At 43.9% G+C, this 15,132-nt stretch overlaps 1 protein-coding gene across 6 annotated transcripts in view; it reads left to right on the top strand.

The window, feature by feature from the left end:
* The window catches only part of LOC114097854 (nuclear body protein SP140), a 69,459-nt gene that overhangs the window by 13,195 nt on the left and 41,132 nt on the right, over positions 1-15,132 (top strand). For 4 of the 6 annotated variants that reach the window (XM_071619570.1, XM_071619569.1, XM_071619567.1 and 1 more), the window contains exons 4-9: positions 1,673-1,756; positions 2,865-2,945; positions 6,199-6,279; positions 7,106-7,186; positions 8,406-8,486; positions 11,596-11,631. In XM_071619570.1, the coding sequence (XP_071475671.1) occupies positions 1,673-1,756; positions 2,865-2,945; positions 6,199-6,279; positions 7,106-7,186; positions 8,406-8,486; positions 11,596-11,631 (444 nt within the window). The remainder of the gene's footprint in view (positions 1-1,672; positions 1,757-2,864; positions 2,946-6,198; positions 6,280-7,105; positions 7,187-8,405; positions 8,487-11,595; positions 11,632-15,132) is intronic. The other 2 variants (XM_071619571.1, XM_071619568.1) reach the window with 2 other exon arrangements.

Here is a 15,132-nt window from a genome sequence, read left to right as displayed (position 1 = left end):
TGACCTGTGTCCTCACGGAGCTCACTCAGGCCCAGTAACCCTAGGACCTGACCTGGGGGCTGGGAAACAGAGGGTTTCAGTCTACATTTGAATGAGGGAGGCATGAGCGATGCCCTTTCTTAGGAAGGAGGAAGCCCTCTCTGATGCTTATAGACACACAGTCCTATGCCACTTGCTTCTCCAGAGAGAGAAGTCACAAGGGACAGCTGGTGAAAGCTTCAGTGTGTGGCAGGGAGGGAACACTTTCAGAACCAGGAGACTGGATCATGGAGGGTGGGTTTGGAAGCCAATTTTGGAGGGCCTGATACACCCTGTGCTGAGGAATTTTAAATTTTGTTTTGTTTGGAAATAAAAAAAGCAATAAAGGATTTTTAAGTAGGAAAAAAATTAGAAGTCAGTATGAAGAATGGAATGTGTTGGTTTGTGGAAACTATACCTTGATTTAAAATAAGAGCTACCTCATTTCCATACAATGATATATCCAAAGTCTAAGAAAGGGATAAAGGATATTGAATATCTAGGTACTAATTTTAAGTCGATATTCTATTTGTACCCAGGATCCTTCCAGTTCAAAGTTGCAGAGAGAACTGTGCATATCTCTGTGGGCTCTGATCTTCTCTGTGTTAGCTTTCCTGTCACTGTGACAAAATACCTGAGATAAACAACTTAAATAGAAAAAAAGATTATTATTATTATTTGGCTCAAGTTTTTAGTCCATGGTTGCTTAGCACTGTGCCTTTGGCCTTTGGTAGGGCAGAACATTATGGTGGGGAGTTTATTAGCGAGCAAAGAGCTGCTTACCACAGGGTGGCTGGGAAGGAGAAAGAGAGATAGATAGATAGATAGAGAGAGAGAGAGAGAGAGAGAGAGAGAGAGAGAGAGAGAGAGAGAAGGGCCATGGCCACGCCCCCACTGACCTAACTTCCTTCCACTAGGCCCCACCTCCTAAAGGTTCTACCACCTTCCAATAGCACCACAGCTGGTGATCAAGTCTTCCACACACAGCAGCCTTGGGGGACACTTAAGATTCAAACCATCACACTCTCCATGGACTACGGGGAGCCCCCTCCCTGGCCCCTGTGCCCAGGTCTCCCGGGTTACAGGTCAGGGTTGTCAAGCTCCGCATCCCTGATGACTCACTGTGACGGAGGCTGTGTAGGCTGCTGAGGGCTGGGGTGGCTGGGATCCCTGAGCAGAGGTTGCAGGGAGATCCAGGGCTCTGCAGGTATCCAGGGAGTGGGTCAGGGCCTGGCACAGAGAGCCTCTCATTCAAAAGAGGATTCAGTCCCAAGATGGGGAAAGCAGAGACAATAGGGTGGAGCCTGCCATGTGGGATGCCAGAGCTCTGAAAGAAGAGAAGCCAGAGGAAAAGCCGAGACACAGTAGGATAAAGAGGACCAGGGAGCAGGGCGGGGCAAGGACCCAGGGTGGGGTTCCTCATGGCGTGGAAGCCACAGCATGTGGCAGGAAATGAGGAGAAGGAAGGTCCAGGGACGAGAGCAAGGGAAACGGGGAGAGGGAGGCTTTGGGGGACCTTGGGTGGGGTCCTTGGAATCGCTGTCCCTTTCCCAAGGAGAAGCTCACCTGTGCACTGAATGCCAGAATCCGCACAAAGGCCCAGGCTCTTCCCTCCTCACTGGGTCTGGTTAGTTATTTCCTTGTTTTTCTTCAGTTTTCCGTGAGTGCCAGGCTCTCTGGCGTTGGAGTGGAGGCGAGGCTGAAACCACAGACAGACAGCATCCAGGTGCCCGGGCAGGTAATTATGATTTAAATCACCGACTAACTCACCGATGTGTTTGTCTATCTGTATGAAAGGGACATCTCCATCCTCCCCCCCACCTCTCCCTCACACAAACCCACACCTGTGTTCACCTGTGGCTTTGTTCCCAGGTGTGTGGGAGGCAAGCTGGGGAAGGGGCTTCTGAGTGGAGAACCCAAGGACAGAGAGTAATAGAAATGTAGACTAAGGGCACCAAATGGAGTTTCCCCAGTAGCCCCCCCCCCCTTTTTGTAAAAATATATTTTTTAGTTGTAAACGTATCTTTCATTTTATTTATTTATTTGTTTATATGTGGTGCTGATTGAACCCAGGGCCTCACGCATGCCAGGCAAGTGCTTTACCACTGAGCCACAACCCCAGCAGCCCCCCCCCCAGTAGCCCCTTTTTAATCTAAACAAATAGAGAATATAAATGCAGTCAGATATCATTAATGATGGGGATATATTGTGAGAAATGTGATTTTAGGTGATTTCTTTCTTGTATGATCATCAGAAAGTGTACTTACAGCAGAGGACAGCTGCAGTGTCACTAGGCAGCATCACATTATGGAATCATTATCACACATGAGGTCCGTCCTTGACTGAAATGTCAGGATGTGTTGAGTGATGACTAGCAGGAGGCAGATGGAGAAGAAAGGAATCATTTTAAACTTACTTGCTAGGGAGTGTTAGGAATAATGACATACAGAATATAGGGGGACAAGATGGAAGGGAGTTCAAAGAATAAATAGGGAGATAATTGTGCCAAGAGGTAAGACTATCACGGAGGAAGAGAGAGAGAAATGCAGAAAGATGGTACAAGTCAGAAAGAGGAAGTTGAGTCAAAGAGATCACAAAAGCTTCATGGTACAGATGCAGTGGTGTGTGAAAACAGGGTCAGAATCAGAAAAAGGAGAGGTAGAGAGGAGGAGAAGGGGCCAGGGGGCCTAGAAAGTGCTAAAGGAAGTGAAATAGACTGGGTTAGTGCCACACACCTTCCTCCCCAGCAGCACTGCACTGTGAACATCAGAGGCTAGCATGACCACATCCAGGCAGGTGTCCAGGTCACCATCAACTACCAGTCACGTTCCTGTTTCTCTCTTCAGTGCCCCAGAAATCTTCTCTACAAATGGATGAAGGAAGAGAATCAGAAGACATGCCCAGGTTATTACCTTATGATAGAGAAGGTAATAAGAATTTAAATTACCTGTTAACTAAAGTTTTATTTTTCTGTCAACATACATATCTATTCTTTCATTTTCTTTTCTATGCTTCCATCCACCTATCCATTCATCCATCTGCCCATCCATCCATCCATTCACCCATCCATCCACCAATCCATCCATCCACTAATCCATCCATCCATTCATCCATCCATCCACCAATCCATCCATCCACTAATCCATCCATCCATTCATCCATCCATCCACCAATCCATCCATCCACTAATCCATCCATCCATCCATCCACCAATCCATCCATCCATTCATCCATCCATCCATCAATCCATCCATCCATTCATCCATTCACCATCCATCCATCTATCAATTCATCCATTCACTCTCCTTACACCCCCTGTGTACAGACAGACAAACCAGGCCCAGATTTTGGCTGCTTTTGTAAGAAGACACAAACACATAAGAAGGAGGAGTTCAGACTTGGTGAGATTTTCTTGTGTATAGAACATAAAGAAAGGGAGAATGGAAAATGCAGATAGAACCATTAAATAAATTCCCAAGTGATTGCCAATTTTACCTAAGCAGTCATGCAACTCATCTGTCACCATGTTGGAGTGCACGTTGTCAGGGAAGGAGATAATTTCCACTCTACTTTCTGTTGTTGTGCCGGGAACTTAGACATAATGAGTATAACTGCAGTATAAAAAATTCTTGTGAAAGACTTTTGAAATGGACCTGGTAAGGGGAAGCGTCCCTGCTCCAGTGTCAATGGCAAAGATGAGGCCTTTGATGACATGGGAGAAAGATAAGACAGAAAGACTGAATTTGAATGTTTAAGTTTCATTTCCCCAGGAGATAAGCTCACTCATCCAACAAGGTGCAGCGTTTCCAAGGTGGAGAAAGTCATATTAAGGGAGAACCAGAGGGGGAGACTGCTAAGACAGGGCCTGAGGGGGAGGGCACCCTGCTGTATATGGTAATGGAGAATGAATGAATGAAAAGTCAGCAGAAAGGGAAAATTGCACACCAGAAAAGACAGTTTGAGACATCTGGGGCTTGAAAGTCACTGGACAGAACCAACTTCTGGCACGAGGATGATCACTTTAGCAGAGTTTTCAGCTATTAATGTGACACAATACATTCAGAGGCAATTGGCCTTCCCCAGGCATTCTTATCTACTCCCACCTATAAACGAATGATCCCAAGACACATCTCCAGGCTTGTCTTCTAGCCTCCTTCATTTGTGAGCCTGAATTCATTCATGCAGATAATCTTAGAGTCGTCTACATTTAGATGCTTTTCAGGAGCCTCAGTATGAGACATAACTAAAATCGCACCTGCAACCCTTCCTGACACTGGACCTGCCTCGTGTCTGGGAGTTCACTGTTAGAACTGGTCCCTCTCCCTCAACTTAGACCATCCAGATTGGTTGATTCTACCTTTCACATACCTCCCACCAGTCATTGCTTTCCATCACCAACACAGAAACCTTAGTCAACATTTCCCCCTTCTCTCTGAGATTATAGAAACGACTTCCAGGCTCAGATTTCCCCTCCCGTCTTGCCCCATCACATGCATTTTGTGGAACCCAATGAGAGGACTCTAAGAAAAATGTGAGTTGGCATAACCTTGCTTTCCTGCTTGAGGTCAATGACTTCTTGCTGTCATAAAGGCTAAATCCATTTTCCTCCCCAAATCTCCAGCTTCATGTCTGCCTCTCCTGCTCTTACTTCAGGGTAATGGAACTTCTTGAGTGATTTTAATTTTCCGATTCCCTCTTCCCCTCTGAGCCACTGCACATGCTTAGCCTTGCACCTGGACGCGTCTTCTTGGCCCCTCCCACTTTCCATCCTGCTCCCAAATCTGGTGAAAGCCTGTGAGGTGGCATGACGATCTCCGAGATGTCTTTTCTCATCCCTGGTTCTAGAGAGCAATAAGATGAGAGATGGGGAAAGAGCACAAAGCCTAGCATCAGGGAAGAAAGGAACCGGGAACGAACTCGGGAAAGAAACGAAGCCAGAGAAGAGCGGTCCCAGCGGACCTCATCAGCCAGGCCAGAGGAGGAAGGAGAAGAGGCAGAGACAAATGGAAGGGGTGAAAACGAGAATGAGAAAAAGGGGTGGAGAGAAGCTGGGTGGGATTTCTGACCATCCCCATCAGAGAGCTGAATCATGCAAGACCCCTCTTTCCCCTCACAAAAGCTTCAGACGTAGGCATTCACACCATTGAAGCCTCTCTCCTACAGATGGAAAAATAAGGCCCAGACATGTATGCAGGTTATTTTTGTAAGGGTGGGGTAGAAGAGGAAGAGCAGGCACAGCATCCTGGGATGTTACTGGGTGTCAGGGGCCGGTCATGCAGTCAGAATAGAAAGAGGAAGCTCCGGTTCCAGAATGGACCAGGCCCTGTGTAAGACTGTACAGTTAAATAAGTTGCCGTTAAATAGGAACAAGAAGCTCTGGTGTGACAGTGCCCGGTGTGGTGACCGTCATTACAATGTACAGTGCAGTTCAAAAAGCTAGAAGAAAGTTGTTTGAAAGGTTTCACCATAAAGAAATGATAAATGTCTGGGGGAGATATGTTTAACTTGGTTGAAACATGATGCAGTGTAGACCTGCCTTGAACACTGCCTGCTACCCCATTGCAAGTAAAAATTTTATGTATGTATGTATCAATCAGAATAAATAAATAGGGGTGGGGTTGTGGCTCAGCGGTAGAGCGCTTTCCTAGCACGTGGGAGTCACTGGGTTCGATTCTCAGCACCACATAAAAATAAGTAAATAAAAATGAAGGTTCATCCACAACTTAAAAATATACATATTTTAAAAAAAAGACTTTGAAGAAAAAGTGAAATAATGTTGGTGGGAGGGGGAGAAAATTCTAAGTGCAGAGAGCATAGGACTGGAGCCACCCACTAGGAGAACTGAGGTCCAGCACCAGACAGCTGACCAGACAACAAACAGGAAAGGGATACAGTGTCCCCAAAAGAAAATATAAAGAAACAAGAGATGGGAGGAGCCAGGGGAAGAGCAGTCCCACAGTTAAAGAGAACCACAGCTGGGAAGGAGAGAGGATGAGTGGGTAGAACCACGCAGCCAGAGGGAGAGGGGAGGAGAGTCGTTGAGACGGGAAAGAGGTGGAGGCCGACGGAGGCCCTTCGCCTGTGGGACAGACACGTGGTGCCCCTCACAGGTGGTGCCAGCACACTGGGGTGTTTTCAGACCACGTCCCCCCAGGTTCATCATTTCATTGTTCTTTACAGAGCTCTGTGATCCCCAAACTCCCCAGGAGACTCGAGTAGGAGGAGGAGGAGAACCACAGGAGGCTTTTCCTCCGCAAGCAGGTGAGAAACAGGGCCCTGAGGACATGGGTTCCCAGGGACCTCAATAGATCTCTCCTTTCTAATCAGTGTGGAAAACATCTCCGCCCCCCTTCCTGCCTGTCTCTCTTCATTTTTGCAAAGGTGAGGTGGAATTTTATCCATCTTCTTTTGTTTCAAAACTTCGAGAGATAAGGGATAAAGGCCTGGGACGTCCCGAGGGGAGACGGTGCCCCTGTGCTGAGAACTTAGGCCGATGAGAGTGTCAAAGTAAAGCTGAGCACCAAGGAACAAGTGCCAGGGTGATAGAATGAAGTGCACCCCAAACCCAAATATCAGCAGGTCGTGACGGGTGAGGTGGGGACATGGCTTCAGCTCCTTCTGGAAACACAAGGCGCATGGACCTGTGTTTTGGCAGTGGTAGAAGTCTTGCAATTTAAGAAACTCGTGTTGGGGAGCATTTAATGAGGGCAGGGTCCCTGGTGTTGTGGATCTCGTGAAAACGAAAGGGCTTTTGTCAAGTTGTGAGAAGAGAGTTTCAAGAATGAGGCAAATATAGAAAATCATAGAGATAATCCTGGCATCCAGGAGGTCACAGTAACAGAAACAGAGGTAGAAAAGGAGAAAGTGGGAGACCAAGAGGGAGGCCCACCCAGGAGAGGATGGAGCTTCCCACAACTTTGCTGAGCTTTTCTCCAAAATTCCTCTGAAGCACAGACCAGGAGGATCTCATGGGGGTTCCTCCCACCCAGGAGACGCTGGAGCTTCCGAAACTCTTGCTGAGTCTTTCTCCATAATTCCCCTTTGGGGGTACCTTGACACCTCTGAAGGACATCATTTCTTTCTGCAGAGGGAGGCAACGCCTGTGTGGATATGCATGGGGAAGAAGAACCACAGGAAGCCCCCTGCTCCTCCCCAGGACATGCACCAGGTAAGGAGGAAGCTGATCCAGCCCTGGGTTTCAGGGTGGGGATGGCCAACACAGGCATTTGCTGTTGGCTTCACGCTGAGCACTCTCCAGTTAGTCCTCAGATGGAAGTCTTTGCATTCACCCTGGACTTTATGCTCTTTAAGAAATAAGATCTAGAGACCAAAATTAGGGAAAATTGTTTAGAGAGATGAATGAAAACAAAGCATAACCATGTGGCAAAGAAGCATTGAGGAAACCGTGGAGAGCAGATGAATCAAAACACACATTTTGGGGGCTGGGGTTGTGGCTCAGTGGTAGAGTGCTCGCCTAGCATGCCCAAGGCACTGGGTTCCATCCTTAGCACCATGGGAATGTAAGAAAGATATTGTGTCCACCTAAAACTTAAAAATAAATGAATATTAAAAAAATACACATTTTGAAGAGTAAAAACTGCATCCAAGGGAGGGAAGAAAGAAGTGGCAGGCTGAGCACTGAAGTAAGATTCACAGTGTACACAGTGACTTGCGGAAGAGAGTACTCTCCAGAAGGAGGTCTAAGAAGGTCTTCACAGGAGGAGTGGCCCAAGGACACAATGAGAGTAATGGTCCTCTCTCCAGCAATGTCACCTGCATTCTGATGACAGAAGATTTCCAGGTGCACGTCTGTGGGGCAGGCCTGTCTTGCTGGCTCATCCTTCCTAGTTCTCCACTGGATGTCTTTCAGGAACTGAACCCTTCCCATTGGAACCAACACCTTGTTTCTGACACTAGAATTCCTGCTTCTCCAGGCCTGATTCTCTTGGTAAAGGACGAGTGCCCTGTTTCCTCTTGCACTCCTCCATCTTGCCCATCCAAGTGAGATGGGAAAGACAGGAAAAACCAGGGAGCAAACACAGACAGGGACAAAGGAGGAGACAGTAGCACATCCACAGACAGGCCTCTGGAGACCTGGGGGTCAGAGACAAGAGCAGAGACAACAATGTGCTGTGGAATGGGGGAGAGAAGCAGGTGCTCGGGAGAGGAAATGAACGGAAGCTGGTTCTCGGCCTTGATGAGGATGCCCGGGGTGTGTCCACCTACGGGCCAGGTGATCCTGAAGCACAGACCAGGAGCGTCTCAGATGGGGATTCATTCCACCCAGGAGACGCTGGAGCTTCCGAAAACCTTTGCTGAATTTTTCTCCACAATTCCCCTTTGGGGGTACCTTGACACCTCTGAAGGATGTTATTTCTTTTCTGCAGAGGGAGGCAATGCCTGTGTGAATATGTGTGGGGAAGAGGAACCACAGGAAGCCCCCTGCTCCTCCCCAGGACATGCACCAGGTAAGGAGGAAGCTGATCCAGCCCTGGGTTTCAGGGTGGGGATGGCCAACACAGGCGTTTGCTGTTGGGTTCACACTGAGCACTCTCCAGCTAATCCTAAGATGAAAGTCTTTGCATTCACCCTGGACTTTATGCTCTTTAAGAAATAAGATCTAGAGGCCCAAATTAGGGAAAATTGTTTAGAGAGATGAATGAAAGCAAATCATAACCGAGTGGCAAGGAAGCATTGAGGAAACTGTGGAGAGCAGATCAATGAAAACACGCATTTCGAGGGCTGGGGTTGTGGCTCGGTGGTAGAGTGTTCGCCTAGCATGCCCAAGGCACTGGGTTCCATCCTTAGCACCATGGGAATGTAAGAAAGATATTGTGTCCACCTAAAAATTAAAAAGAAATGAATATTAAATATTTTGAAGAGTAGAAACTCCATCCACAGTCTGGCTGGGCACAATTCTCAAGCCACTTATCAAGCAGAAAGGAACTTTATTTTTAGAACACACACACAGCACCACACGAGCTCTTCAGGAATTTCCTCAGAGCCCAACTGCCACCACCGGCTTCCCACAAGCCTCTCAACCCCCCTACTCCTCCTGCTCTTCAGACCGATTGGCTGGGTTGTGTGGGCAGAGCCAAAAGAGTCCCCCAGTGAGCAGCTCCGTGGTCTGAAAGGGCGGGGAAACAGTCCAATGAGCATCACCGCAGAGGAGCCAATCAGCTGGCAGCTGGAAGTTTGCTGGGGCCCCTTCGGCTTTGGCTCTCAACATCTCCTCCTCTCTGTTTAAACAATAAGCATGTGGCTTAGGGACCGTGCCTGCCTTAGGTTGTCCAATACTACATATGGTCCTTACTCGTCATCGGATGAGTTGACCTCAAGGCATCAGCCTCCTGTCTTAGGTTGGTACCATTGCAATTGGATCTTACCCATCATTGACTCCCGGTCCAGCATACAGCTACACCTTTGGATAGGCCTTTGTACCAGCGGGGGGGTGTGAGGTTCTTTGCCTCACCTCTGTTGGCCCCCAAATTTTAGCTGAACGACCATCACAAGCAGAAGGGAGGAGGATACACCAAGCCAATTGACAGCTCCTTTTGGAAAAATTGTACCACCGATGACATCATCAGCAAAAATACCCCAACACTACCACAAGTCGCTGCACCAACAGATAGTTCACAATGCATAAAAGTGAGTTCACCATGCATACAAGTGATACATAGTCCAGGCAAATTCTGCAAGCAGTTCAGTGATAGCTATTGCAGAAGCTGTAGATTGGTTTTATCTTTTTCTTCACCGGCACTGGGATGAAGATAGGAATTCTTGCAATAATTGCTAAAGAAAAAATTATGTAACATTCCAGCAGGCATTAAAAGAAAACAATTTTCTGAACAATTTACATTATCCTGAACAGAATTATTAAATATAATGAAAAGGAAAGTTGAAAGTAAACTAACAGATCTGTTAACCTCCTTTTTTGTTCACATATTAAAACAATCCTCAACAGCTATTTACCCAATTTAAATTAAACCATTTAAATCACGTGAATAAAAAAAAATATTTGGATCCATTTTTTCATGAGCGCTCATCATATATGATATATGGACATACGTACATACAAACATACAACACAAAACACAAGTGTGCAGCACACATAATATAATACAACACATAACATAATAGTAAAGGCCTTATAACTTTTTACAGGTGAAATCTCCATTGCAATGTTTAAAAACTCTATAGTCAAAAAATAGAACTGATTAGCAAAACATTAACCTAGTTCTGTATGAGCTCAAAAAACAAAATAGAACTTCATGATGTGGGAAAGGGCAATAATAAAATAGATATTGAAGAAAGCATCCTCGTTCTGTCGCAGATGTAAGGATAGCCAAACTGGAGTTCTGAATATCAGCTGTTATGGATTTGAGCCAAATCATCTTTTTGGTCTGTAGAAATCGCTTTAGTTAATCTCTCTGGAATCCAGATTGGCTGCTGTTCTCCCTGTGGAAACACACAAACAGACCCCCAACTCCAGACAATCACTGGGTCAGGACCTTTCCATTGTCCTGTTAGAATATCCTTCCAAAGTACCTTGGGCTTATGCACATTTTTGGGACACATATGCCTTTCCACAGCATTAAGCCCTGATGAATCCAAATTTAAAAATTTTAGAGTAAAAAGGGTTATTTTAAGTTTATCTTAGGGAAAATATACCTCTTACCAATTCCCTCTTTTTGCTTTAATAAGTACATTTTAATAGTTTGATGACCTCTTTCAACTATGCCTTGTCCCTGTGGATTGTATGGGATTCCTGTTATATGAGTAATGCCAAATGATGAGCAAAATTGTTTAAAAGAGGTAGAAGTATAACTAGGGGCATTATCTGTTTTTAACTGTTTTGGAACACCCACAGTGGCAAAATTTTGTAAGCAATGAGCTATAATATCTTTAGTTTTTTCTCTGGCATGAAGGGAGCCCATCAAAAATCCAGAAGAAGTATCAACCCTAACATGCAAATATTTTAATTTTCCAAATTCTGGCAAGTGTGTGACGTCCATCTGCCAAATATGGTTAGGTATCAATCCTCTAGGATTGACTCCAAGATTAGCTGTGGTAAAAAGGTCACACAATTTTGACATTGTTTTATTATTTGTCTAGCTTGTTCCTTAGTTATTTTAAAATGCTTTTGTAAAGTATTAGCATTGACATGGAACTTTTTATGAAAATTTGTAGCTTCTTCTAGTGCAGAGAAAATATGTATGTCATGTGTAGTTTTACCTGCTAAATCATTGCCCAAACTAAGGGCTCCAGGCAATCCTGTATGTGCCCTGATATGTCCTATAAAGAATGGATCTTTTCTGTCCCAGATCTTCAAGGGATACTATAGCATTAACTATATACTGACTATTGGAAATAAATTAAATACAGAATCTTTAAACATCACAAAAGCTTGTAATACTGCATTAAGCTCTACCTTTTGAGCTGATTGTTTGGGTACTAAAAATGTAAAAGTTTGACCAGGTGTAACTATTGCTGCTGTACCATTATTTGACCCATCAGTGAATATATTTGGAGCATTCATGATAGGTGTTTTTCTTGTCATTTTTGGAAAAATTACAGGATGCGATGACCAAAAAGACAATAAAGAATTAGATGGTAAGTAGTTATCAAATGAAACATTAGATTTGCACATGATTATTGCCCAAGTATTTAACTCATTAGCTAACTCATCAATTTGATCCATAATATATGGAGTAATAATTTTATTGGGAGAAATTCCAAACACTCCCTTTGCTGCTTTTATTCCTTTGAGTATTAATTGTCCTACAGCCTCAGGATACCTAGTAAGAATAGTGTTAGGAGAATAAGATAAATGTATTCATAATAATGGACCTTGTTGCCACCCTGTAGGAATATTTTTTGTTGGTAGTACAATAAATAATAAAGGCAAACTTATATCAATTCTATCAAAATGCATATTTTCCATATATGTTTCAATGATTTTTAATGCCTTTCTTGCTTCAGGCGTTAACATTTGGGGTGAATTTGGATCTGATGGACCTTTTAGGATATCAAATAAAGGTCCCAACTTTCCTGTTGGTATGCCTAGATAAGGCCTTATCCAATTTATGTCTCCTAATAACTTTTGAAAGTCGTTAAGTGATTTGAGTTGATCTACTCGTATTTGAATTTTTGGTGGAAGGACCATGGTTGAGGATAATAGAACTCCTAAATAATTAATTGGAAAATTTAATTGTACTTTATCTATTGCTATCTCTAGATTATAATTTTTTAATAAGTTTGTAAGTGAGGCATAACATTCTAGCATTGTGTTTTTATCTTTGTGTGCTAATAATACATCATCCATATAGTGAAACATTTGTAGTTCAGGATTTTGATTTCTAAGTGGCTGGATTGCTTTGTTAACATAAATTTGACACATAGTTGGGCTGTTAGTCATCCCTTGAGGGAGTACTTTCCATTCATATCTCTGATCAGGACCTTCATGATTCAGTGCAGGGATAGTAAATGCAAAACATGGACTATCCTCGGGATGAATTGGAATTGAAAAAAAAAAAAAAAACAATCTTTAATATCTATAACTAAAACATACCAGGTTTTTGGCAAAGCAGACAATTGAGGAATCCCCGATTGAGTAGGTCCCATAATAACCATCTCATTATTAATGGCTCTTAAATCTTGCAATAATCTCCATTTACCAGATTTCTTTTTGATGACAAAAATGGGAGTATTATGGGGAGATACAGAAGGTTGTATAAGTCCTTCCACTAATTGTTGTTTGACCAGGTCATGGGCTGCTTGTATCTTTTCTTTAGTCAGGGGCCACTGAGGAACCCATACTGGTCTTTCTGATTTCCAAGTAATTTTTATTGTCTCATGTGACCCCTCCTGAAAATCCAATCCATGTCTGTCTGTTCCTTGATCTATTTGTATTGGTGCTGCTATACCTTGTTCTTGTTCTCCTAATCTTTTTCCTTTCCTAAAACCTTGTCTAGCCATAATAGTGGACACATTTGAATTGATGTTATTTGTTAATGTTAGTCCTAATTGATCTTGGACATCTCGTCCCATAAATTTACGGGAAGATGATCCAATACATATGGCTGTATAGTTCCTTCACATCCTTCAGGATCCTTCCAATCTAATACCATTGCATTTCTATGGGGATTAGTCGCCACTCTTAGGCCTTGAAGCATTTGAGTGGCTTGTTGTAACGGCCAATGTTTTGACCATTCTTGACGAGAGATGATGCTAAGGTCTGCACCTGTATCCAGTAGTCCATTAAATTCATGTCCTTGAATATTTAGTTTTAGCATGGGGCGAGAATCTAAATTTAAAGAAAGCATAGCCCAATCTATACCTGTGGAGCCTAATACCCTGGAACCTCTTTCTACAGTACAACTGGAAAATTTATCATGTAGGCTGGGTATTATTAGTAACTGTGCTATTCTATCTCCTGGTGAAATTACTAATATACCCTTTGGAGAACTGGCTATAATTTTTATTTCACCTTTATAATCGGGATCAATTACCCCAGGACTTATCATAAGTCCTTTTAGAGTAGAAGAACTGCATCCCAATAATAAGCCTACTGTTCCTTTGGGAAGAGGTCCTTTTATCCCTGTGGGAATGATTTGAACTCCCATCTCTGGAGTTAGTACTGTTCTGGCAGAGGTGCAGATGTCCAATCCTGCGCTTCCTCTGGTTTGTCTAGTGAGGGATCTAATGGACAATGTGTCCTGGGCACTACCCTGATGGGGTTGCTGAGTTCCTCCAGTGCCCCGTATATTTGTGGTCTTGGGCCCCGGAGCATTGGGCCCCCCTGTCCATTTTTTGGCAATGGAGCCCGATGCCTTTCTCCATGATATCGTGGATAGACACCTGGTCCTTGTTCGGAGTACCCTCTATGGTGGTTTGAGAGCAGCATTCATTAGCCCAATGTCTCCCTCTACTGCATCATGGGCAAATATGCGGTATTCTACTCCTTTGATACCTAGTTTTGTTAAACCCTCCTCCTATGGGGCAATTCCTTTTAAAATGTCCTGTTTGTTCACAATTGTAGCATGTTTTTGGCCTGTCTTCTAAAACCTGTTGTACTGCAGCTGCCAAGACTTGCCCTTGTTCATTAATGTCTCTACATAATTTAATATGTGTGTTTAAATCTTCATGTTTCCATGGTCTAATGACCTCTCTGCACCAACGATTCGCTTGCTCATAAGCCAGTTGTTTTATTAATGGCATTGCTTGTTCTGTATTCCCAAAAACTCTGGTAGCTGTTTGGATAAGCCTATCTACAAATTCAGCATAAGGTTCATTAGCCCCTTGTATTATCTTAGATAATTGACCTTGTAAACCTCCATGTCCTTGTAAAGTCTTCCATGCCCTAACCGCATCTGCAGCAATTTGTGAGTATATGTCAGGATCATATTCAATTTGTTGCTGCTGATCCTCATAAGGTCCCTTTCCTAACAACATATCTAGATTTCTCTAAGGATAACCAGCTGCTGCATTTCGCCTAGCTGTCTCCTTGCAAAATTCCTCATTGGCAACCTTCCATAACAAGTATTGTCCTCCATTTAGCACAGCTTTACACACACTAGTCCAATCTGCTGGCGTCATGTTCAAGTTGGTAATGGATTCGACCATGCTTACAGTGAAGGGTACTTGAGGACCATAGGTTGTTACAGCCTCTTTTAGCTGCTTCACTGTTTTGAAATTTAAAGCATGGTGAATTCGCTGCCCTCCTGCCTGCTCAAATACAGGGCATGCTAATATTTGAGGTCCTGTCTCAGGATCCCATCTATCAATTACAGGGGTTGGGGGCCTCCCAGCATATGGAGGTGGCATTGTTGGTTGGACACTTATGCCCTCTGGTGATAGAAATGTGTTAGTAGCAGTATCCTGTTGTAACTTTTCCCCTGATGGCTTTTTCTGCTCTAAACTTTCTTCCGCTGTCTGACTAGCTTGAGAGACCTTCTCTTTTAATTGAATTTTTTCCTGTGTCTGACTAGCTCGAGAGACCTTCTCTTTTACTTGAATCTTTTCCTCTGTCTGACTAACTTGAGAGACCTTCTCTTTTACTTGAATCTTTTCCTCTGTCTGACTAACTTGAGAGACCTTCTCTTTTACTTGAAT

Source organism: Marmota flaviventris, chromosome 11 (genome assembly GCF_047511675.1).
Source record: "Marmota flaviventris isolate mMarFla1 chromosome 11, mMarFla1.hap1, whole genome shotgun sequence".
Classification (NCBI taxonomy): Eukaryota; Metazoa; Chordata; class Mammalia; order Rodentia; family Sciuridae; genus Marmota; species Marmota flaviventris.
Note: the sequence above shows the minus strand (reverse complement) of the source record. Positions and strands in the feature narration are given on the sequence as shown.